A 22,992-nucleotide genomic window follows, 5' to 3' on the forward strand; every position below is an offset into this window, starting at 1 on the left:
AATCTGTCTGAAATTTGATGCATACACTTATAGGCTGAAGTTAAAATCATGTACATAAAGAGAGTTAAAAATAAAAATAGTAAAATTTGCAATTATTGCACCAGTCAACCTAATTCTAAGATTTTTCCTTTACAGTTACGTAGAGAAAGAAATAGCTTCATTTAAAACACACAGTATATTTATTTCTGTAAGTAGCAGTGGTTTTTGTCACATCATAATTTTCACAATAGCAGAATAAATAATCTGACACTGCAGAAATGCTTTAGATGATTATATCTTGACTTGTCAATGGCAGCAGAATGTGTGGCTGGTTTTGTAGAGCCACTTAATGTAGAACATTTGTGGAACGTGTTTACATAAAGTGAAAGAGCCAGTACTGCCCAAGGAGTTTAGCAAACTGCCACTGGCAGAGTTTCTGGATACCTCAGATAGGTTTGTTGGCTAGGACACAGTTTTAATATACAAAACACTTAACTGAGGCCTGGTATTCAAACTGAAATACATTCAATTCTTTTCCTCTTCTTTACATCAAGTAACTTTAGTAACTTGATTTCTGAAGTATGAATCATATGTCTTAATGCACATAAATCATGTGTACATTTATCAGACTTAGATTGAGGCCTCAAAAGCATAGTTACAGTTTCTGATGCTCATGTAAATATAAAAGTGGGGCCACAAGCCATTCATACCAGCTTAATGTATGTAGTGTCGTACTTTTGGAAACCTGGAAATAAGTATGTTTTAGAATGCATAGTTATGATGTGAATTTAATCAATGGGAATTTCTGTGTGGATTTTTGTTTGATTAAAAATATCAAAAGAAAAAACCTCAAGCTTTATGGCCCTGTTTCACAACCCTGTGCATCTTAAAGATACTGCTTGGAGTAAAGCAAGCAGGTTTTGCCAGTGTCTATGATCAAATCAGCGTCCCAAAACATCTTACAAACAGGTAAATTTTAATAATGTGTTGTGTCTGCATCACTACATTTGTACAAAAAAAAGATAAAAAAGTCCCAAACAAAAATTGCTAATAAAGTAATAATTGCTAATAATTAGAAGTGAGACATTAAAAAAGCACATAATTTAAAAACCTTTGAAAAAGATGACAGCTGAAATTAATCCCTGCAACTTAAAATAAATGAATTTTATTCTGAAGTACAAAAGATAAATTAATATGTTATTATATGAAGGTAATAATCTCAATAACAGTTGGAAAAATAAAAAGATTGTCATCTGCTTCAGTATAAATAACTACATGCCTTATTTAGAAATACAACTTGAAAATGTCCTCTTTGAATGCAGTCACGATGGCAGCGACAGCATTCCTGGGTTGCTGCTTGTCCAATGGGCAGCAGCAGTCATTCCTTCACAGTCCTTGCACCTGAAACAAAATACACGATTGCCATACCTAAATCCATTTGTACCACAATGTTACTTTTCATTATTAAACTTTATCTTACAAATTCAAGAAAACTAACAGCAGATCTCAAGTCCATGGCTGCCATCTCAAATTCTGATTTATGTTATTAATGCATTTTTGTTCATCGTTCTTGTAACTGAAGTGCATTTGCTTTCTCAAAGTGCACAACTTACAAATTTTCCAATACCATACTAAGTTCCAGCAGATAAGAAGGAAAAAATTATGCAGAATATTTTTGAGAAGAAATCTTCATACACAAATCCCTGTAAAAATTTTGTACCATTTAAATGAGCACTGTCTTTTGAAATAACTCCTCTGCCATGAGGCTTAAGGTTTCATGTTGGAGTGCATCGTTGTTCTTAAGTTGCTAACAGTTCAGGAAGTGTCTGTAGAAACCTCATCAACAGTATCAAGAGGAAAAAAGCCTATGATGTCCACCAACACCAAGCAAGAAAAAAATAGCAAAACAAATGTAAGATGCATATAGAAGTAAAAGCAGCCAAACACAGCATGTTTGAGGTTAGGGGGTTTTTGTTAGTTTCTAGAGCTTTACTACCCCTACCCCTCCTTTTAAACCCAAGTGAATATGCTGGATCTAATTATTCATTTACAGAAAAAAATAGAGTTTTAGGTGTCTTTAGGATATGATACACAGCAGCCATGTTTATATTAGCTAGTGCTGGAGCACCACAAGAGACTACCAGCCACTACTATTACACATCATATTATACTAAGGTTCCTGTTTATTATAAATCTAAAAGGATGTTATGTTGGTACTCTGTTTATCCATCCATGCTTAGCAGGGTGCTTGTTCTTTATGAGGAATGCTATACATACTGTACAGAAACACTTGTAAGTAGCATATAAGCAGCTTACAGCTAACAATTGGAAGATTAGTACAGTAATTCCTGATTTTTTTTGTGCTATGCACAGTTTTTCAAAAACATTGTAAAAATCACTTTTTAAAAAAAATCAAGTCATCGCAAGCAGTAATTTTTTCTCACTTCACTTCATTTTAATACAATTTTACTTCTCATTTCAGATGGAACTATGGTCACAAAAGATTAGTTTGCTGAAAATTCAATCTGCCTTTTTTAAATAAAGAAAATTATTTCAATTTCCCAGAAAAATGAAAAAAGCCATTCTTAATGTTCAGCAAGATCTTTTCAGTTCCCTTATTTGGAACATGTACAGTTTCAAAGCATAGCCGAGTGCTGTATTGTTACAAAGTCTTCACTGCAGATTGAAGCTCAGTAAGAACAAAGAATGATTCAACTGAAAACTCTGTGACCTGGTTATTTTATGAGTCCCAAAGGAACAGAGTGGACCAGAACACAAATCAACCCTCCCAGCAATTCCTTCCCTGAACTAATATATCTTCTGTAATAAGCAAGGAAGGCAATGTATTAAGAAGAAAAAGAATGAGACAGACTGTACCCCTGGGCAAGACATACACACTGCCTCTCCACCCCTTTTCCCTAAATAGATGAGGCAATTTGTTTTGTAGAACTAGGACAGCAGATTTCTGTGGAAGCCTGGTCAATCAGTCTGCAATGCGTTACTAATGGAGAAAGTGTTTTCTTACATTATGTTAATATACTTAATTTTTAAACAAAGAAGGAACCATATAATATTCTACATGGAGTCAGAAGCCCTCTGCAACATATTTTATGGTTTACACAGAATGCTTCCAAAATCCAGTGGTTTTTTATCTACTTCCCTACAATGAAAATAAAATTTCATTTCCTTATCCCAAGTCTTGGAAAGAGCAGGTCTATTTTCAAAGCCTTTCTTATAGCATTCTTAGGCTTCTTCCTATCTGGTATTACTTAGCAAAAACAAGAAAATTTGTCTGGAAAGAAAGAGTCTAGAGAGCAGTTGTACAGGGGCTAGCTGTTTCAATTTTTTCTTTCAGAATCATCCCTTAAGAAAAGTTAGAAATTGTTAATGATACGTGTGAAAGGTAGCAGCAGTCACTGTCCTGTTCTTGAACATTATCAATAATCTAACAGAATTCAAGATGGAAGAGCTGACGTTGCTTTAATTTGCAGTGAAACAACCTTCATATTCAGCTGTGACACAGCCAAGCCCTCATGATCTAGAATACAGACCAAAGGCCTTTGGTGTTCCCACAGAAATGAGGCTTCTCTGAAACCTCACCCTAGGGAAATAAACATATAAATGCAGCATAACCAAAGTGGCAGAGGCCATCTTGGCTTGGGTGTTTAGCTGTAGCTTGAAATCATCCTTGACTGAACTTATCTCTGCAGAAAGCCTGTTTATTTCAGATCTCATTTGTCCTTGTAGAGACCGATTCATGCACCAAACCAAAGACTTGCATAATTCACAAATCAGCTGTCTTCTCGAGTCCCTCCAGAAGCTCCCATTCACTATGCCAAAAAATTCTCACTTCTCCTTCCTACAAGCATGCTAGAGCTTAGTGGTCTTTGATGCAATAATTTTCACAAGATAGGTACCTAAGTCATAAGAAGCTCTCATCATACAGCATTTTGCTTTGTTTCATTTCAAGGAAGACCATATCATCCATAGCCAGAAAATCAGGTCCCTAAAGATAATCAGTAACCAAATTTTTCCACAGAAAGCAGACAATTAAGAGTTTGCCATTAAATCTGTAATTTTAAAATTATTAAACTAACTTCACTTTAGGGGATAAAGAATACAATGATTCTGGGAGAAGTAATGACACACTAAAGAGACCCCATATAATTTATTCTAGGCAGTACAGTAATGGCATTAAAAATTGATAATTTGTTGTCTATCCAAGGTATGTTTTACCTTTCCAAGAGCTTCTAGGCTATGTTGTTTTCTCTCATTTTTTTTTTCTTCAGCTGATTTATTTCCTGATCTCTCTGCAGCAATTCAAACTCTTTTTCACGAAGCTCATCTTTAGAATGCTGGAGTTTCTTCTCTAAGCTCTTAATCTGAACAGAAAATGCAATTAAATCACAACCAATATTATACCAAAGTCAGAACAATTTTATTAAAAAACCCCAAACACACAAAACAAACAAAACTCCCCAATATTGTAAGGATTGACCCTGACTTTGGATTCCTCTGTCAATTTTTTATTTTGTCTACATTCTCCTTTACTAAAAGAGGAGTTTGGGAGCCGTATCATTTCAAGTGAAAATCGGTTTTCATTTTTGCATTGTTATAGCCTTACAAAATTTATAGTTTTAATTGACAAACATCTATTTTTACTGGTACATTCCTTCCCTCTCCCTACAATAAAAAAAAGTTTTTATCTTCTAGATTAAATGTGGCCAGCTATTGTGTGTCAGGACCAGACTTTCTCATAGAATTAGCTGCCCTTTGTTAGGGAAACTGCGGTTTTGATTAAGAAGAATTACCTGTTTATTGCATTCCTTAATTTCCAACTCTGACTTCTCTAAATTACACTGTAATTGAATAATTTGTTGCTCCATTTCTCCCTTATGCTCACGAACTGTCATATCCAATTGTGTAATCTAGAGATAAAAAAGGAAGAAAAGGAAATATTTTATTTTGAACTAATATGCAGATTTTGGGAAGCCATATTACAAACTATAAGAGGAAAGTGAAGGAAATGAATCCTTTGTAGTCTCAAGAGTATTCTCTCAAGCAGTCAATATAAAGCTATACCCTAGCTATTTCATTTAAATAGTGATTAAACATAAAAAGAAAAGGGGAAAATTGGGAAAAAGTCCATAACTGAATATGTTAGGTCCTCATATACACATAATGCAAACCTAGTTATCCTTTTCAAAGTAATATATGTGGTTCATTATACTAACCCACCTTGTTAGGAAGTGCCAAATTTTACCAAACCAAAAAAAATCAGTTCCTCAAATGCTGTGATGACTTCCCAGGGCAGTTCACAGGGTACTGTGGCAAAAATACATTGCAAGATCTGACCTTCTTACAGTGTCAGTTCTTTGAACAGATTTATTCAAATCCCCACTCCTTCTCTCTGAACCTCAAATATTCTTGAAGACAAAGGCTGGTAACTCCTTCAGGAAGAGGCTTATAACAAAGTGACAGAAGCAGAATTTTCCGAGGATGAGCATCAGATCATAAAGCCAGACCAAAAGTCTGAAAAAATTTCAAGTGAGCTACAGAAATTTATTCACAACAAAGATACCATTTCATATTTAGAGGCTGCTTTAATGTGAATCAAATACACTCCAGTGCAAACAAGGAAAGGAATCCATCATCTCCAAGCACCCTTCAGCAGAGATCTTTCCTTCCTCTTAGCAAACATCAAGATGAGAACAGTTGCCCCATAATTTTATCACTAATGAAGAATCTTGGGACAGATTATGGCATAAGGCTTCTGATTTTCCTGGTACAAAAGGCTTCAACAACATACAGCTGGTTTGAAGTTAGCACTGTGGTTGTAGGAACCAGTACAGTTTGAGACAATATATCAAAGCAACCAAACCTAGTTATCTCCCATATAACAGGAATAACTGGCAGTAACATGCTTAAAAATTATCTCACCTGAGCTACTCTTTGTTTCAGTTCCCAATTCCTTTCTTTCAGTGCTTGGTCCATGTCAAGGAGCTCCTGCTTTTTGTCTTCAATTTCATCCTTGCAATACCTGAAATTCTCACACATTTAATTGCTTAATGCATATTCAGTTGCTTAGTTTCAAATATCCAGCTTGAAATCATGAGATCTATTACTTATTTATAGCATATTACCCTAAAGGTGAATTGATTGCAAGGAAACAAATCCAAATAGAATAATTCTGTTAATTATATTCCAGGTGGGGAATTCTTATTAACATCATTATTCAAGTTATTTAATTGGCTATATCAGGATTCTTTAAAAAAGAAAGTATCATTAATTTGTAGTCAGAAAGTAAACTGGACAATTTGACTATTCTTATAATTACTTCACAACTTTAGGATTCCAAAAATAATTTCAGCAAATTTTAAAATAGAATTCCCTAAAAAGAATTCAGCACCACTTTTAGAAATTAAAAATGAGCTGAGGATCTCAAGTATCAAGTTATGTGATGGCCACAAACCATACAGAAATTATAGAGAGCTGCTAAGAACATTAAAAAACCCCATCCAAACTACTTGCTATTCTTAAGGAATAGCCAACATAAGTTTTCATGCCAGAAAAGATACCAACTCACCTGAGCTCAGTTGTTAGATCCATGATTGCAATGTTCTTCTCTTCCAGAGAGGACTGTGCATTCTGTAATGCACCTCGCAACTCCTGAAGCTGTGTCAAAGTGATCTTTAATTCCCCACAGGCATTCTGTAATGCAGACTCCAGTTCTGCTATTTTCTGTAAGGCTTTCCTGTGGCAAGTCTCGCTGTGAAGCAGCTTATCTTCAAAATCAGTCACTATTTTACACACACACACACCACAAAAGAGAATATTTAATCATCAGTACATCAGGGTCTTCATGCAACACCACTTTCTAGTAGCACTTGTGGTCATAATCAATTTTCAGTATCACTATTTTTAGGACAATCTAGAAAACCAGTGATTACTTATTAAAAAAATGTTTATGGTACCTAAGTATTTGCTAATTTTATTCAGTTCATAATCAACAACTGACCTGAAACATACGGATATATCTAAAAACATCTGGCCAAGGAGCCAGTACAGACACAGTGTAGTAACTGACCATGTAGTGCTAGGAAAAGTACAAGCAGAATTGCTGGTATTTCTCTGGCTTAAAACAATGGTACAATTAAACTAAATGGAAGATGATGGATGGCAATGTTTGTTATTTCCACAGACTTGTGGGGTTTTCTGTTTGTTTCAAAGAGCTGCATTTTTTGAATATCATATGCCTTTATTAAAGCTAAGTGCCTCATTTGACTATTACATTAATAATCTGCATTACCAATTTACATGGAAACTACGTAGTATTTCACCTGGGGTGAAGGTATATACCTCAAAAGTGAGAATTTGCAAAAGTATGTGAAAAATGTTTGTGATTTTTTTGGGTTGTGGGGGTGTTGTTCATTTGGGTCTGGTTTTGTTTGGGTTTAAGATTATCATTGTTTGACGCTCATGTACTTGATTATGAAAGGGGGGGAAGGAAAAATGTCTAATACATACACAGGAATAGTTTAATGAAAGGAAGCCTGAGAAACAAAATAGCCAAATTACCCTCATTTGCCCTTCTACTGAGCTCTGATCTTGCTTCTTCCAGACTGATATCCAACTGATTTATCTGCAGTGCTTTGTTTGCACCATCTTGTTGTAATTGCACTACTTCTTTTTCCATGCCAGTAAGTTCATTCTTGCACTGATCCATCTCCAATTTCATCTGTCTAATAGAAGCAACCAGAGCAAAATGAGCTGAGGAATAACAAGAGCAACACGCTCTAAGACAAGTGTTTGTGAATAAAATAGAAATAAAAGTCATGTTAAGTAGGCTTTCCTTATAACCAAAACTATATTCTTTAAGACTAGCAAGCTCCTGTAGAATGTACTATCTACAATTACAGGCAAGCTGATACGGTTATGATTTGAGCTGCTTTGTGAAGTGCTATCTTAAGGCTAAGTAGGTTGCCAGGACATGCATTAATTCCATTGGAAAACTGTTCCAGAAAGTCATGCCTCTGCTAGTCAGAAGCTTCCCTTCTGACTTCCAGTCTATGCTCACAGAGAGACTGAAGTGGAAGCTCACAGCTGAACACCATTTCAGACAGCAAGTGCTCTGATCCATATACCCATGAGAATACACCTCTCATTTATACTAAACCTACCTGATTGTACAATTGAGTTCATCCACCTTCTGTCTGTTTAAATCTGCTTCCTGAGCAGCTAGGCACAGTTTCTCCTCCACCTTTCTCAACTCATCTTCTGCACATGCTTTCTGCTTCTGAAGCTCTTTTTCCAAATTGGATACCTATTGAAAATGACATTTAAAGAGTAGTTTCAAATTGCACACCAAAGAAATAAATATTCTTGTCTTGCAACTCACATAGGGAGAGTTTTTACACAAGAGATTTCTTTATAGTCTGTATGTAATTTAAAACTAAAACTCTGCACATGTGAAAGTGCAGAGTTTTTAGTAAATGTAACAGTTTTTAGTAAATGTAACAAGATGCAACTTTATGAATTTAAATGCACCTATACTTATCTGCAGTCTAGGGCTTGGTTTTCCAAGTACCTAGCCACCCTAATGCTAACTAGAATTTTTGATAGCTCAGAAGCTGGATTAAGATAAAACAAGCCACTAAACTCTTTATTTTAGATATATCAAATAATAATTATCAACTCAGTTTTGAAAGAAATATTCAGATTTTATAGGTATTATGAAAACATAAGGAATTTAATTTTCTCTATATATGTAGACACTTATCATACTGTACCTGTTTTTCAAGTTTAATTTGATTATCTTCCAACTCTCCATTTCTAATAGTTTCTTGCTGTAACATTTGCTGCTGATGATGCAAAGTTTGTTGCAGGAGAATATTTTGTTCACTCATGTCCTGAATAGTCTGACCTTTAATTTTTATTTCTTTCTGTAAATAATGAAGCTGAAAAGACATTTATTTTCCATTACAATAAAATATTTTTATTTGCAGTTGTGTCAGCTATTCTCTCTTAGTGAACATAGAATCACACTTGTGATGCAATAAAACTTTTGGGTCTGAATTTAGTTGCATTACAGTTTCAACAGTACACAACAGATCTCATAATTCATCAAGTTATGCTCTATACAGTGAGGAAAGTAGTAACTTCTCAGTCACTCCCAGGTTTTGATTCTTGCTTTCTAAACATAACTTGTCAATATTTTAAAAACATACATAGCAGATTTTTAGTTAGAACTACTTTTCTTTCTGCCAGTCTTTATTTCTCAGAAAGTCCTTGTTTTCCCCTTGATATTTTGTTCTCAGTCCTCCCCTTTATTTCTTTTTGCCTGTATGACAATAGTCATTCCAATAAAAAAAGGAATTTTGAGTGCCTGACTTGTTTTATGTTGACTAATCTGGTTTCTCAGTGGTGAATGCCAAAGGGAATTGTTCAGGGGAAAAAAAAAGGGGGGAGTGTTCTTGAAAAAAAATAAAGCCTCATTTGCTACTCTTGATGTTGATGTTACACACAGGATCCAGTTCCTTCGTATGCAGTATAGGAAAAGCAGGGTTTAGGGCTTAGGAAGCAGCAGTAAATATCACAGGTTTATGCGTGACACAGAGCACACAACTTCCATCAAGCTAATCCTGTACAGGGTCCAGCAACCTCCACTTGACTAAAGCCTCTCTCAGCAGGTAGGCCAGCACTGACATGATCAGCCTGCTATATAATTAGTTCACCCACAAATAAAAATTCCTTCAGTATTTAAAGTTAACTCTTTCTCACTTTCAAGTAGTAGCAGAAAGTATGATAAAACTCAGGATCTAGAAGTAAACATATTTTTTATGCCCAGGACTTCTTCCCCATTAAGACAGCTGACAAACAGATCAATTTTGAGCACTTAAATTTATATTACAACAGTCCTCTCTCCATTTTTTCCACAATAATGTTTTGTTTCACAATATTCTGATTTTGTTACTTCTTTCAACAATTCATTTATCTTAGTGCTTCTTTTCCCTTAATTTACCCCATGTTTCTGAGTTATGATTTACCCTTTACCCTCACAAAATGTATCATTTTTTCCCAGTTTACTTCCCACCCACATGTCCTGTTGCAAGTTTCAGCTATCATTTCTCAAACTTTTAGATTAAATCAATCATAACAAGAGTTCTCTCCAATAAAGAGGAGTTATAAAACAACCTGTTACCTCTTCAGACCTTTCTTTCAGCTGATTTTCAAACATCTCCTTATTTTCTTGTGACTGACTCAAATACAGTGCAACTTCTTCCTTACATACCTTTAGTGCTGACTCAAGTTGTCGTACCTAGGTGAATGCAATAGATTATTTAAAATTGCATGGCATGGTTTGTATTAACTGGTCTAAAAATTGTATTAAAAGACAGCTTTGTGTAAAACATCAGAAAAGCTACAGTTTTATCATGTGAGTATTAAAACAGTCATGGAAGATTACAGTAAACTTTAAAACTGAAATAGTAATCAAAAATTGAAATTATTTGTGAAATTCAAAATTATCCTTTAGACTCTGTTTATATCAGATGAGACTATCAGTTATGAGAAGATATGTCAGCATTTGTCAGTAGCTAGAATTTAAAAACAAACATAGGGTCAATGCAAAATCATGAACCCATCATGTTTCATTACATATAGAATTGCATAAATAAATTTGAAGTCATCATCATAGGTGAGTTGGCACACATGTTTAAAAAAAAAAAAACCACTCAGATCTTGCTAAAATTCTTTTCAAAAAGTTACCAAGCAGCATGATTTCCCTTTCTGCACTGGGGGACAGTGCCTGAGTTTCACCAAATGGGAAAGGAAGAGCTTTGAGCAGTGTCAACACTGTCAACCTATTTTACACTTTTAATGCTCATTTGGGTTTGAGTAATCTCTTACAAATACCTTATACCTTGAACGGATAAAAATTATAACAAATAAACCCTGAGATCTTAAGGCATAGTAATTAAGCTTTCCTTAAACAATTGGTTTCAATGCCAGGATTTCTCATCAATGAGAATTGTGCTGAATTTAGCTGCAGAATGTCTAATCCTTTCAATTTTGCAATCAGACTGCCAGTTTTCTAAACTATACTGGACTTTGTATCTCTGTCCCCAGCTGATTCAAGAGCTTTTTGAAGAGAAATTACTATGTGTCTTAATTTTAAGTCTCTGGAAACTATTCCAAATACTGCAAAGCCCCTTGGATAGCAAATTGGTCCTACACAAGCTCAGAAAAAGCATGAAAACAGCCAAGTCCCCAGGATATCCTGAAGATTTAATACTTGCCTGGCATAAATCCACACATGGCACTGGTTTATTAAAATCCTGTTACAAGTGTTGCATGGAAAATGCTTATCAGGCAAACACTAGGAAGAGCTAGGGATGGCTAAAAGCATGACCAACATTACAGTATCACAAATGTCTAAAAGACATGCCATATGTAGACCAAAAGCATATATAACATTAGCTCTATGAGACAATGTTGGACTTTAAGAGTACAATAAGCACAAGTTTGCCCTATTTGTAACTACAGTAATTGCATTAAGCAATTATTCATTGCATAACCTCTTATTGTAGGTTTCATCATATTTCTTTTAATTAAAAAAAAGAAAACAAAATAAAATGAAACAGATAAAAAGTAAATACTTCACATAAATGACTTCTGGAATATTTACTTTAGAAAAATTAATATAAAACAATTCTTCTATTAAAGATAAAAGGAAATACACTGTTACTGCAAACTTTAAAACTATTACTTGAACATTACAAAGATCTTACTAACTTTGATTTTTTCTTCTGTTAACTGACTTTCCAGCATCTTCAATCCTTGATCTTTCTTGACATTTTGATTTTCCATTTCCTGTTTTTACAGATATTTTTATTCAAGAGAGCCAAATACAAATATTACATAACATTAACCTAACGTTATAAAGTTATAAGTAATTGAATAAAAACTCATAATCAGAATCAGGAACAAAATGCAGATCAGTACCTAAAACACAATTGCTTGCATAATGTACTTGTGTACATAATACTCTGAAGTGAATTTGGTTGCTGAGAGATGTCTCTTCATATTCTGCAGCAGCAGGCATTATTAAAAGGAATAAAACTTCATCATACTAGAATACTGTTGGTTTTCCACATAGTGCAGGATTGATGCAATCACTCTTTATCCAGATCTCTTTCCTTTCATTAGAGAGAGAAGCCCAAGGGGCAATCCAGAGGCATAAAGAGAATGCTAAGACAGAAAATACTGAAAGGTCATTAAAATTTGTACAAGATATAGTAGTAGCAGCAGTAATTGGTAACTACACTAGATTCAGTAGATTACTCAAACAAGAATTAAGAAGCAAAACCATACACATCTTTCATTATCCCCAATCTTTCCATGTATTTTTGCTTTCCATTATTTTTAGTCACTTGCTTGACTTTCATTTAAAGAAAGTCAAGAGCCAACCTTACCTCTCTGTTTCCTATTAGCAGCCCATCCAATGATTCAATGTGATGCTGTTTGTGTATAACCTCTTGTTGTAAAATAGATATTATTTTCTCTTGTTCAATGAATTGTTGATGTCTCTTCTCCAGCTGTGTCCGAAGCTGTCCATAAGTAAATAGCAATTTATTATTTTAATAAAAATGTATTCATCTAAATCTGTGATTCAGTTCTATTCACTCATCATTTTTATAGTGAAAACTAAATACATTACTGCCATCAGCAGTATTGCACAGTCTAAAAATTATCAAGAAATCCCAAGCACTTAATGTCTTAATTCCAGAATAGAATGAGGGCAGACAGAGTGTAATTGTCTGTCACCAGCCAAGACAGTAAGACATGCATACATTCTTTATTAAAATATGAGAAGTTTCTTAAACAGCTAGAAACAATCACAGTTATATTTCTAATCACATGGAGAAACATTTCTTCTCTAGAGACTGAAAAACCCCCAACACTTCTCCCTGAATGCAGATGCTCATAAGGCTGAGTTTGGCTGAGGTTCAGGCAATGAGAACATTTTTAGAAGCTGTCATGCTTTAAACCCAGTAGGCACTAAAGCTATACTTTTTTTTCCTATGTGTTTGGAGCAAAGAACAACAGTACTCTTCCGAAGTCCTTATTTCTCTTCAGTTGAGCAGGATATGAATATTTCAGAGGGAAAGTTGCATAGCTAGTTAGATGGAAAATGCAGTAAAATCAGGGAATGTAGGGAGAAGAAAGATCTTTTTACATACTTTTTTAATGGCTGTGTCTCGAAATTACAAGAAAAATTAATATAAGAAAAAGTTACCAAGTATAATACTACCACACAATAAAGGTCTTACTAGAGCAATTTGTTTCTCCATTTCTTTGTGCTGCTCGAGGTGAAGCAACTTTTCATTTTCAAAAGCAGAAGTTATTTTCTCATGTTCTTCACTGAGAGTTGTTTCCAGCTCATGAATGCATCTGTTTTTTCCCTGGGAAGTGGCAACAATAAAAGGACTTAATAAAAACATTTAGCTGTGATATTATTTGATCATCTGGTTTCAAGATTTCATAAAGGAACAACAAACAAAACTCTGAAGTTACACAGAGCGTGTCATCTCAAAGGACATCACACTTATAGCACAGGTAAAGAATGTCAGTAAATGCAGCCACTAGAGAGACGAGGTGTCTGCCAAGATGGATTATGGCACAGATAACTCCTGACAAAGACAAAAAGAAATTCTGTGCTCATATGAATAGATGGAGTCTTTAAAATACCATTTTGAAGACTTTGTAATTTACAAATCTACGTGTATTTCGCTGAAACAAATGGCAATGCAACAGGGCCAGATCTTCATTGCATATGTGACCACAAGGAAAACGTAACATGTTCATTAATCACTTGCCACATTCAAGGGCAGGGAAAAAAGGATGTTTTATTTCAAACAAGATTCTGTTTTTAAAACCTGCGTTCCTAAAATCTGCACAGATTATTTAGCAGATCTGAAAGTCCACACATTTTGAATACAGGGAATACTACTGTCAAGTTATACTTTTATGTCTTTTAAATAAATGTGGTTTCTCACTGAGAACATTTTACCATGAGTTCCAGTTCCAACTCAGTATTTCTTTCTGCAGCAGTGGAATAAGCAATAGTCTTTTCTTCCAACTGTTTCTCAAGTGCAGAAAGCTGAGAAGACTTCTTTCTTATCTGAAATTAAATATAGCACAAAACAACATGTAGACAGCTGTTTCAGTTTTATTCAAATATTTGTATGCACTTTCTTATCACCAATTCCATTTTAGCTGCTACTATAATATTCTTAATAAACTGTTAACTATTTTATTTATTAACTATTTATTAATAAACTGTTAACTATTTTACTAACTATTTTATTACTTAACGAGAAAGATTTAGGACAATTCACCTACAATTTATCCAATTAATTATCAGTGAAATAGCTTTACATATTTAAAACATTCATTATTAGGAAATAACTACAAAGCCCATTATGCTGAACTCTATAAACACATTAGCACCAGAATGGAAACATTAGCAATTTAATTTATTCACCCTGAGAAAAGCTGAAGTTTAAATTTTTTCTTTTGTGACTCTCTGGTAATGATGTTCATCTCTGGCAACTACAGTAACATTTAATGAGGAAAAATACAACTGTTCTTTTAACCTGATTCCTAGGATTGCCCATTAATTCAACCATACCACAGCAACAAGACTGTGCATATTTTCCACATAACAAATCAAAGTAGTAGCAGAAAAGCCTACTAACTATACCAGCTTTAAAACAGTATTCCTGACAACTAACAAATTAAGATTGCTAAGCTTTTCTCTTTGCTGAAAAGTTTAGTTTAAATTTTTCTCAAATTAATCAGATTTTAAAATCATTATGGCAATTGCAGTTTTTCCATAACTATTGTCTTCACTACCTTTGATTACCGAACTGAAGAAAAAGTGGCATATTCTTTCCAGTGCTATTTAAAACTTACTTCTCTCTCTAAGCTACTAGTTTTTGAAGCCTTCTTCAATAGGTCTTCCTGTATGATTTGAAACTGACTGGTTCTTTGAGCCATGCTGGTCCTCAAGGCAGAATTCTCATCATCTGCTTTTATCAGTTTAATGCGTAGCTCTTCTATCTCTTTCTGGAATTTTTGCCTCACCTTTTCAAACTGTTTGCTTATAAGTTCCAACTGTTGGCATTTTCTCCTCTCTCAAAGTAGAAAAAATAAATTTAAGATTAATTTATAAAAGAACATGCAAACCCATAATGTAACTGAATGCAGTAACTCACAAAACCAAACGAAAATCCCAACAAAACCCCAAGAAACAAACAATCATCAGATAGGTGCCCTGATGTAATTTTAAGGAAGCAGTCCTAGCAGTAATGACAGAAGCAATCAGAGAAACACTGTAACACCAGGATACAGAGAAAAGAGTCAACAAAAATACAGAGATTTTAGCACAATCTGCAAAAAGAAAAAAATACATGGTTCCTTTTCAACGCAACTTCTAGCTCAGCTATTGCTGAACGAGTAACTTAAGCAGCTAAAGAAAGAAATATATTGTGTCTGGAGAACATGATCGTTTCCAAGGTGGCAGAATGTTCCCTGTTCAAACAAAGCATACATGCTGCAAAACCAACTTGAACCCTTGCAGAACATTTCTGTTCTGTGGATTAATTAGACAGAACTGCACAGCTATGTCAGCAAGCTTACCTCCTGGATTTCTGATCAATTTGACAGGCTCCGTTTCCAGGTCACATAACCTGCTGTTTTCTTGTCCTTCAATAACGTTAGAAAGATGCTCAGCTCCAGCACAGATAGTTAAGTTTGCACCAGGCTTTTGAATTTCTGCTTCTTTCATTGCCAGTTTATTGCTATTATAAAGAAGGAGACAGCTATTTAACATTCTTTCTGCATGCTAATTCTAATAGCACCTTATTATCTGCCTAATCTTGCCGTAGTTCAGTAACCAGAAAGTTATACCTTAAGTCTGCAATCAAAGGTTTACTTGATTCACCACAAGATTCAGAGGTAGCTTCTTTTGCTAAGGAACTCAACAGCTGGTGTTTGAAATGATGCCATTTAAACTAAAAGAAAACAAAGGTCAATGAAAAAATAACCTTTTATTGCTTCATAGCATCCTTAATTCATGTGTTATACTGGCATATTAATTTTAAGACACATATACCAGGATATTAAAAGTTTGAACAATGCAATCCTTAAAATTATTCAAAACATAATACACTGTTAAGACTATATCAGTTACTCTACCTCTTCAGATGTACTTAAAGACAACTGAGAAATAATGGTTTCTAGTATGTTGAGCTCTTTCCTTGAATCCTCTATTTCTTGACGACATAATTTCAAGTGGTTATGTTGCTGTGCAGTAAGTGCTCTCAGCTCTTCATTTTCACTTAGTAGAGCATTATTCTCTTCAAGTACTACTTCTTTTTCAGAAAGTTCACTCTCAAGCTTGATGATCTTCTGATCAGATTGACTCAGCATTGATGTAATTTCAGTGTTCTTTGCCTCTAGAGCTTTAATTTCTTCTTTTGCGTTGTGATTCTCTTCCTTTAATTGTCTAAAACGACATATAAAAGCTATTTTCATTACTAGAGGCAGAGACTTACTGAGGAGACTCAAGCTAGTGTAAAGGTGTTCATACACTGCCCACTCTTGCCAAAATGGCCTAAAGAACAACAATTAAGACAGGAATGTGAGTATGGACAAAGCATGTAAATCGAGTAACATCAAAATGTCTGTGCAGGTCTTTGTCCAAACCTAACAATTCTAAAGGCAATCAGCTGATGGTTGTCTACCCTCATTAAAGCAATGAGGGAATTACCAAAGAACTTCTGAAAAAAAGGGGGCTTCAACTTGAAATGAAACATAAAAGAAACATAAAAATTTGTACCAGTTGGAGTTGGGACAGAGAGCAGTCAAAACTAGGTTTGACTGTTCCATAAGCTGCAGTCAGCATCACAACCTCCACTGAGGCCTGAGTGCAGCCTCCCCATCAGATGCCAAGAGTATCCCTCACTGCAGCTAGGGACTGACGAGGTGGTGTGCACCAGGCAGGGACCCAGGGGTGGCAGTGCAGGGCAGAGCACAGGGTACACAGCACGGAGAGCAGCCCACGGCCCTCAGCAGCAGCCAGAGGCCCCAGGAACCAGTGCCCCAGAAGGCTTGGGGGGGCTTCTTCCTGGGAATGGGGGGCAGCACATGGGATTAAAGTCTTTAAAAATTAGTTACAGAAAGTAAGTAGGAATGTATTCAACTATATGAATTGAGCAGAACATTCACAGTGACAATTGCTACATGCAAGTTCTTGTAAAAAATGTGCAGAGAATTTTTAAAAGCCTTTGTGTTACCTTAGCTGCTCTTCTAGGTTGTCTAGATCCTTTCTGTAGCTGCTACACTTTTCATTCAACTTCTCTTTTTCTTTTTCACAATTAATTAAACGTTCTCCCAAGACTACTTCTTCAGCTTTAGCCTTAAAAAGCAATTTTTTTTCATTACTGTAGAACAATAAACTAAGCTTCCATGTCAAGAGGCTATTAAAAAAAATAATATGCTCTTTCTGATAAGTCAGTAGATAATACTATTGCTCACTATTGTGCAGAGGAGAGAGACAAAGACATTTTCTGTCATTTAGGAACAAAAACTTAGTATTTTAGGGTACATTTGTGGTTGGCAACCTTGTTCCACAAGGAAAGAAGTCTAACAAAACAAAAATCTCTGTAAGAGCTAACTGTATTTTCTCCTCCCACAAGGCAGGAACAATTAACAATTCTGATTGTTGGAACTTTGGGAGATAACTTCATTTTCATCTTAGCTCTTCTTCAGCACATGTTTCATTGAACAGCTTATACATACACTGTGCAAAGACAGTGTAAAATTATAGAACTGAATTTATCACTACAAAAAGTTGCTCACCCTGTCCCATCTCTTTTAGGACTTTGCCATCAACAAGTGGAAACAATTGACTCACTGATGAAGCTGTTCCTATTAGCTGCCTGGCCTTTTGGAAGAAACATTTTATCATCATGGCAAATAAAAGTGAAGAAAAAAACTCTCACCTTTTCTAATGTTTCAGTTATTTCTGCTTTATACTTCGTGAAAGCTCTTGTCAGCTCCTCCACATTCAACAAAGCTTCATTTCTTTGCTGTTGTGCTCTGCCAAGCAAAAGATGCAAACCAATTTTAAAAAACACAAACTCCAGCCATTAATGTAACTATCTTCTCCAGTTACTAAAAACAACTACTACAGTCATTGCTCCAGGTACTTCCTTTCTTCTCCCAACTTTCCAAGCCCCAGATATCACAAGATTTTTCTCCAAGAAACAACCCAGACTCCCCACTGCTTCCCTCTGTGACTCCACACCCCTGCCCCTTCCCCTGTCATTACTCATTAGGGAAGAAGCTGGCAGAGTAAGCTCAGCACAGCTCAGGTGTGCAGCCCGTTCAGGACAGCCAACATGGGCACACAAGAGTTCCTGCTGCTCACTGAGGGGCTGGCATGGGGCAGTGCCTCATCCAAGTACAGCCAACCCTCAGGTCCTCAGTCTCTCAGTCTGAGGACCAGTGCCCATTTGGAGATGGCAAAAGTATCCAGAGAAGGGGATAAGAGCATTTCAGAACAACAAAATAGCATTATGCTAAAGCACTTCAATTTGCCTGCAAGTTGTTGCAATTAATGATTAAAAGGAAACCATAATAATTGTTGATACTAACCATACCATCAAACTTAACACCTGGCAGAAGCTCAGCTTTTCTGAAGTACAAAAATATTTACATTTACAACTAGTAACTAAGTACAGCTAGTTCCAACCCCACATGCTCTGAAGGAACAGCAATCATAAAGCAAAACATTTCTTCAACCAGCAGTGCAAGCCCCACAGTATATCAGGTTTCCTTGCCATAAGAAGGTTAGAGGTAATTTCATGGGTAGAGGCACAAGTCAAACAAAGAGTTTGCATTTAAAAGGTTCAAGAAATGCTTTCCCAAGCCATTAATTCAGGTAATTTTTTGCCCCAGCTAATGCAGTTAAATTAGTAAAGGTATAGATCTTTTTATTTATTCCACTCACTTCTTTAAAATTACATTTTGGAGGTGATAGGAGTGTTCATAGCAACTTCCAACAGTCCGATTCCCTAACCCTCTCAGCAGTGACAGAGCCACTAGGATAAAGGAGGCAATAGGAAAGGGAAATGGGGATTGAGATGGAATTACAGCACCCTTTTCAACAGTATCACATAGACAGGTAAGATTAAGGAGAACATAAAAATGGTCTCTTGATTAAGTTGTTCTTTTATCATTTTCTCACACCAAGGAATACTGCTGAATACCAGCTGCTGAGTATATGATGCAGGTTCTTGCAAGACAAATACAAACATAATTCAGGAAAAATATATTCTGGACACTGAAGCTTTCCACTGCAGTACATCCATTCTGAAGGAAAAAAATCCAGCTGAAAAACTGGTACTAATGTGTGCTATCAGCCTGCAACTACCAGCTGATCTCAAGATTTGAAACATGCCCATTTAAATAATCAGTACCTTACCACAGAATTTCCCCTTTTTTAAAAAATAACATCCTAAAACAGAAAAGTAATTTGTTTCCACAAAGCAAAGCACTGCCAATGGAAATAAAAAATTATGCTCTATTATTCTATGTTCCATTTATTGAAATTAGTTAATTACCTCTTTCCTTGCTTGCTTTGTTCAATTAACTCAATTTTCAGAACTTTATAGCCCTTTTGATATCTTTCCAACATGTGTTCTCTTTCCATTGCCATTTTCTGATTTTGATCTAGTCTATCTTCTGCATCTCTAGCAAATAAACAAAGCATAATAAAAAATAAGAACTTTTTGTAAAGAAAATCGATCTCTGTTGTTCTTTAGTGCATACAATGTTCCAGAAGTGCTAGACAAACATGCTATAACTCTCAAAGCTAGGTTAGGAGCACCCATAGTCTGCAGACTCCCCAGGAGTATGTCTGCAGTCTGGAGTGGTATCTAAGACTTATCAACAGGCACCAGGTGTCACAACTGCCAAGGACCAGAGAGCTGACTTTGTGTCGTGAGCTCTGATCATGGAAATCATATCTTCTCTGCCAAGAGGTGTGACTGGAAAAGAACACTAAAATATAAATTTAACATAAGTATTTTTACTTTTTTTTGGCGAAGACAGACTACTGAAATATTAATTGAATGTTCCACAACATGAGGTTGTAAGGCAAGTTGCCAACCAGGTATGTCTTCCTGACACCTCTGAACAGCATTTACATCGGTTTTATTTGGCCATTTGCCTTGATTAATGTATTCATGAAGAAAGAATCCTTTATGTTACAAAGAACACGGTCATGTTCAGAAATATGTATGCTTGTTACAAGAGTATATATATGTGGTCATGTAGCAAACAATCACCCTACCCAGCTGTAAGGGCACATTCCTATTCAGCACACATTACAAACTGGTTTCTTTCACCAGTCTTGTAATTTTTTCTCAGTTTCTTGAAGTACATTCAGCGCAAACTAAACCATGTTCCTCCTCCTATAAATGGCTCTGAAATGAAAGTTTCAGACCTCAGATTACATGACCCACACAGTACCAGAAATTATGTCATCCCTAAAAAGAGATTGGACTAGCAGGAAGACAACAATAAAATATTGATTTAAAAGTACACATTACTTCAGAATTTTATCTTGAGCTGAAACTTCTGCTTCCAAATTTACAATCTGTTCTTTCAACTTTGGAATGCTGATTAAATGTGTAGCTAAAGCAGCCTCAAGATATGAAATCTGAAATACAAACATATTTATGGTTTCATTAACATTTGCATATATACAGGTGACAAAAAGAAGAACAATCTGCTTACTGAATGACAGTGCTCTTAACCCCACTGTGAATGATGTTTGTTCATCTACACCACCTTAACTCCAATTTTCTGCTCATTTAACATTCCTTCCAGTTCCAGTGTGTTATTCTGTCTAGCAAAATTATTTCTTTGTAGGTTGACCTTATCTCTTGCTTTTCACAAGAAGTTTATATCCAACTACTTCTTTCAGTGCCAGGCAGTCAAACATTTTGTTTATGTATTTATTTGTACTGTTTAGGAGATAACATTTCTCGAACAAAATCCACTAAGCATAGCTATGTTTTATTACTATTATATATGAACCAAATAAAACAACATAGTTGTCCTGAAATAAACCTGTACAGACAAGTGTAAAGTAAATCAGTAATGATTTATTAGATACAATATTCCCTTCTAACTCATCTTCACTTTTTTCAAAATAGCAATATTAATCCAACCTGAGAAATCAACTATTTTCATTTCCTAGACAATTCACTTCTGTACCATTATTCTTCCCTTTAATGTCTCAGACACATGAATGTACAGTACTAAATGCATTGCTGAACTATCTTCTCTCATTGTGTATTCTTCATTTTGTGGCTTAGCGTCTTCAGACTAAACTTTGGAACATAAGTAGATGGAATTCATAATTAATATAGTTGTTTTGCCCATGGAGAAACAGATTCCAAACTATTCTGTCCAAGATTAATATTGATTATGAAATACATACTAAATATTAAACTTAAACAGATTAAAATAAGACAAAACCCAGCACATTCTACTTGGAATTCTAAACTCAAAAATCATGGTCACTGGGTGTCTTGGGGTGCACTAAAAATACATACTTTTGTTTTTGACTGCATCAATTCAAAGTTCATTGTTTCCACTCTGTTCTTCAGGTAGTGATTCTGAGAAGTCAAAGATGCATTTTGCTCATGAAGGGCATTCAACTGCTCCTGAAGTTGCTCATTTTCTTCCACAGTTTTATCCAAAGTTGTGGATACAGAGTAAGACTAGACATAAAAATGTTTATATATATATACACACATTATATAAAAATACATCATAGAATCAAAAACAGTGTGGGTTAAAAGGGAACTTTAAAGGTCATTTACTCCAACCACCTTGCAATGAGCAAGGACAATCTGAAGTAGATCAACTTGCTCAGAGCCCTGACCAACCTGACCTTGAATGTTTTCTGGGAAGGGGGACCGGTGGCTGTGCTGCACCACTCTCATGAGTAAAACACCTGTCACATCTAATCTAAATCAGTTGAAAATCATTACCCCTTGTCCTATCCCAACAGGACCTGCTGAAAGCTTTGTCCCCATCCTTCTCAGAAGCCTCAAGAACTGAAAGGCGGAGCGGAACCTTCCCTGCAGCAATGTACTCAAGGGATACTATGTTTAACGAGCTCCCTTGGCATCACTGCCCCATTCTACAGGGTATCTACTCCAAGCCCAGCAGCCAAAAATGTTCAAAAACATAGCAAAGAATAGAAAGCCAAAGTAAGAAAAATGAGTAATGAAGAAAAATATTTACGTTGCATTTTCTTTGAAAATCCTGGCAAGATGTTCGCCCAGAGTTCTTCCTATAGCTGGAAAAGCCTTGGCAATCGTAATTGGGTTGTACGAAGTCCTCCAGAGGGAGGTTTATGACCTCATTGAAGCAGTGGCCGTAATGTTCCCTTGTACTAGTGTTTGGAGGGAGAGCAAAAAGTCACTACTGCTTTTTTCTTTATTAGGTTGCTCATAAAGACCAGTCAAACAAAAAGCAGAAAAGGAGCTAGTCACAGTACTCCATCACACGGAATACGACAGAGTCACGCCACAAGAGACAGGAGGTTCTCATCCCCAGACATGCTCATACCTGGAAAGCTCTTTCTCTACAGTTTGTAGGCTTTTTTCAGTTCTCCTCAGCTGATTCTGTAATGACTGCACATTTGCTAGCAGGTCGTCATCAGCATCACTTTTAGAGCAAGTCCACATACTACATTCCATTGGTAACATGCATAAGACTAAAGTAATATTTAATATTAAAACAGTGTTAAACGGGCATGAAAGCTATTTGCAAAAATAAAAGAAAGGAAAGGAGAAAAAAATACAACAAAGAAAACACTCAATTTCCAAATGTATACATTTCACACACTCCTCCTTCCTATGTTCA

General features: G+C 35.5%; 1 protein-coding gene across 3 annotated transcripts; it reads right to left on the bottom strand.

Moving 5' to 3' along the window:
• Positions 1 to 1,164: 1,164 nt before the first annotated feature.
• CCDC18 (coiled-coil domain containing 18) lies at positions 1,165 to 22,931 on the bottom strand. Of its 3 annotated transcripts, XM_068199812.1 has the most exons (24): positions 22,696 to 22,930; positions 22,369 to 22,519; positions 21,672 to 21,839; positions 20,661 to 20,770; positions 19,671 to 19,799; positions 18,048 to 18,144; positions 17,340 to 17,461; positions 16,240 to 16,549; positions 15,952 to 16,055; positions 15,682 to 15,842; positions 14,956 to 15,176; positions 14,051 to 14,161; positions 13,311 to 13,442; positions 12,453 to 12,587; positions 11,773 to 11,850; positions 10,181 to 10,297; positions 8,769 to 8,936; positions 8,160 to 8,302; positions 7,558 to 7,721; positions 6,566 to 6,779; positions 5,920 to 6,019; positions 4,791 to 4,907; positions 4,216 to 4,361; positions 1,165 to 1,380 (listed from the first exon to the last, which is right to left on the bottom strand). In XM_068199812.1, the coding sequence occupies exons 1-23, from the start codon at positions 22,833 to 22,835 to the stop codon at positions 4,230 to 4,232; spliced, it is 3,324 nt and encodes a 1,107-aa protein (XP_068055913.1). In that variant the 5' UTR covers positions 22,836 to 22,930; the 3' UTR covers positions 1,165 to 1,380; positions 4,216 to 4,229. The 3 variants fall into 3 exon arrangements, with proteins under 3 accessions (XP_068055913.1, XP_068055915.1, XP_068055914.1); XM_068199814.1 differs by lacking the exon at positions 13,311 to 13,442 and having other exon boundaries at positions 22,696 to 22,931; XM_068199813.1 differs by lacking the exon at positions 11,773 to 11,850 and having other exon boundaries at positions 22,696 to 22,931.
• Positions 22,932 to 22,992: the final 61 nt, after the last annotated feature.

The sequence above is a fragment of the Anomalospiza imberbis genome, chromosome 9 (assembly GCF_031753505.1).
Source record: "Anomalospiza imberbis isolate Cuckoo-Finch-1a 21T00152 chromosome 9, ASM3175350v1, whole genome shotgun sequence".
Taxonomy (NCBI): Eukaryota; Metazoa; Chordata; class Aves; order Passeriformes; family Viduidae; genus Anomalospiza; species Anomalospiza imberbis.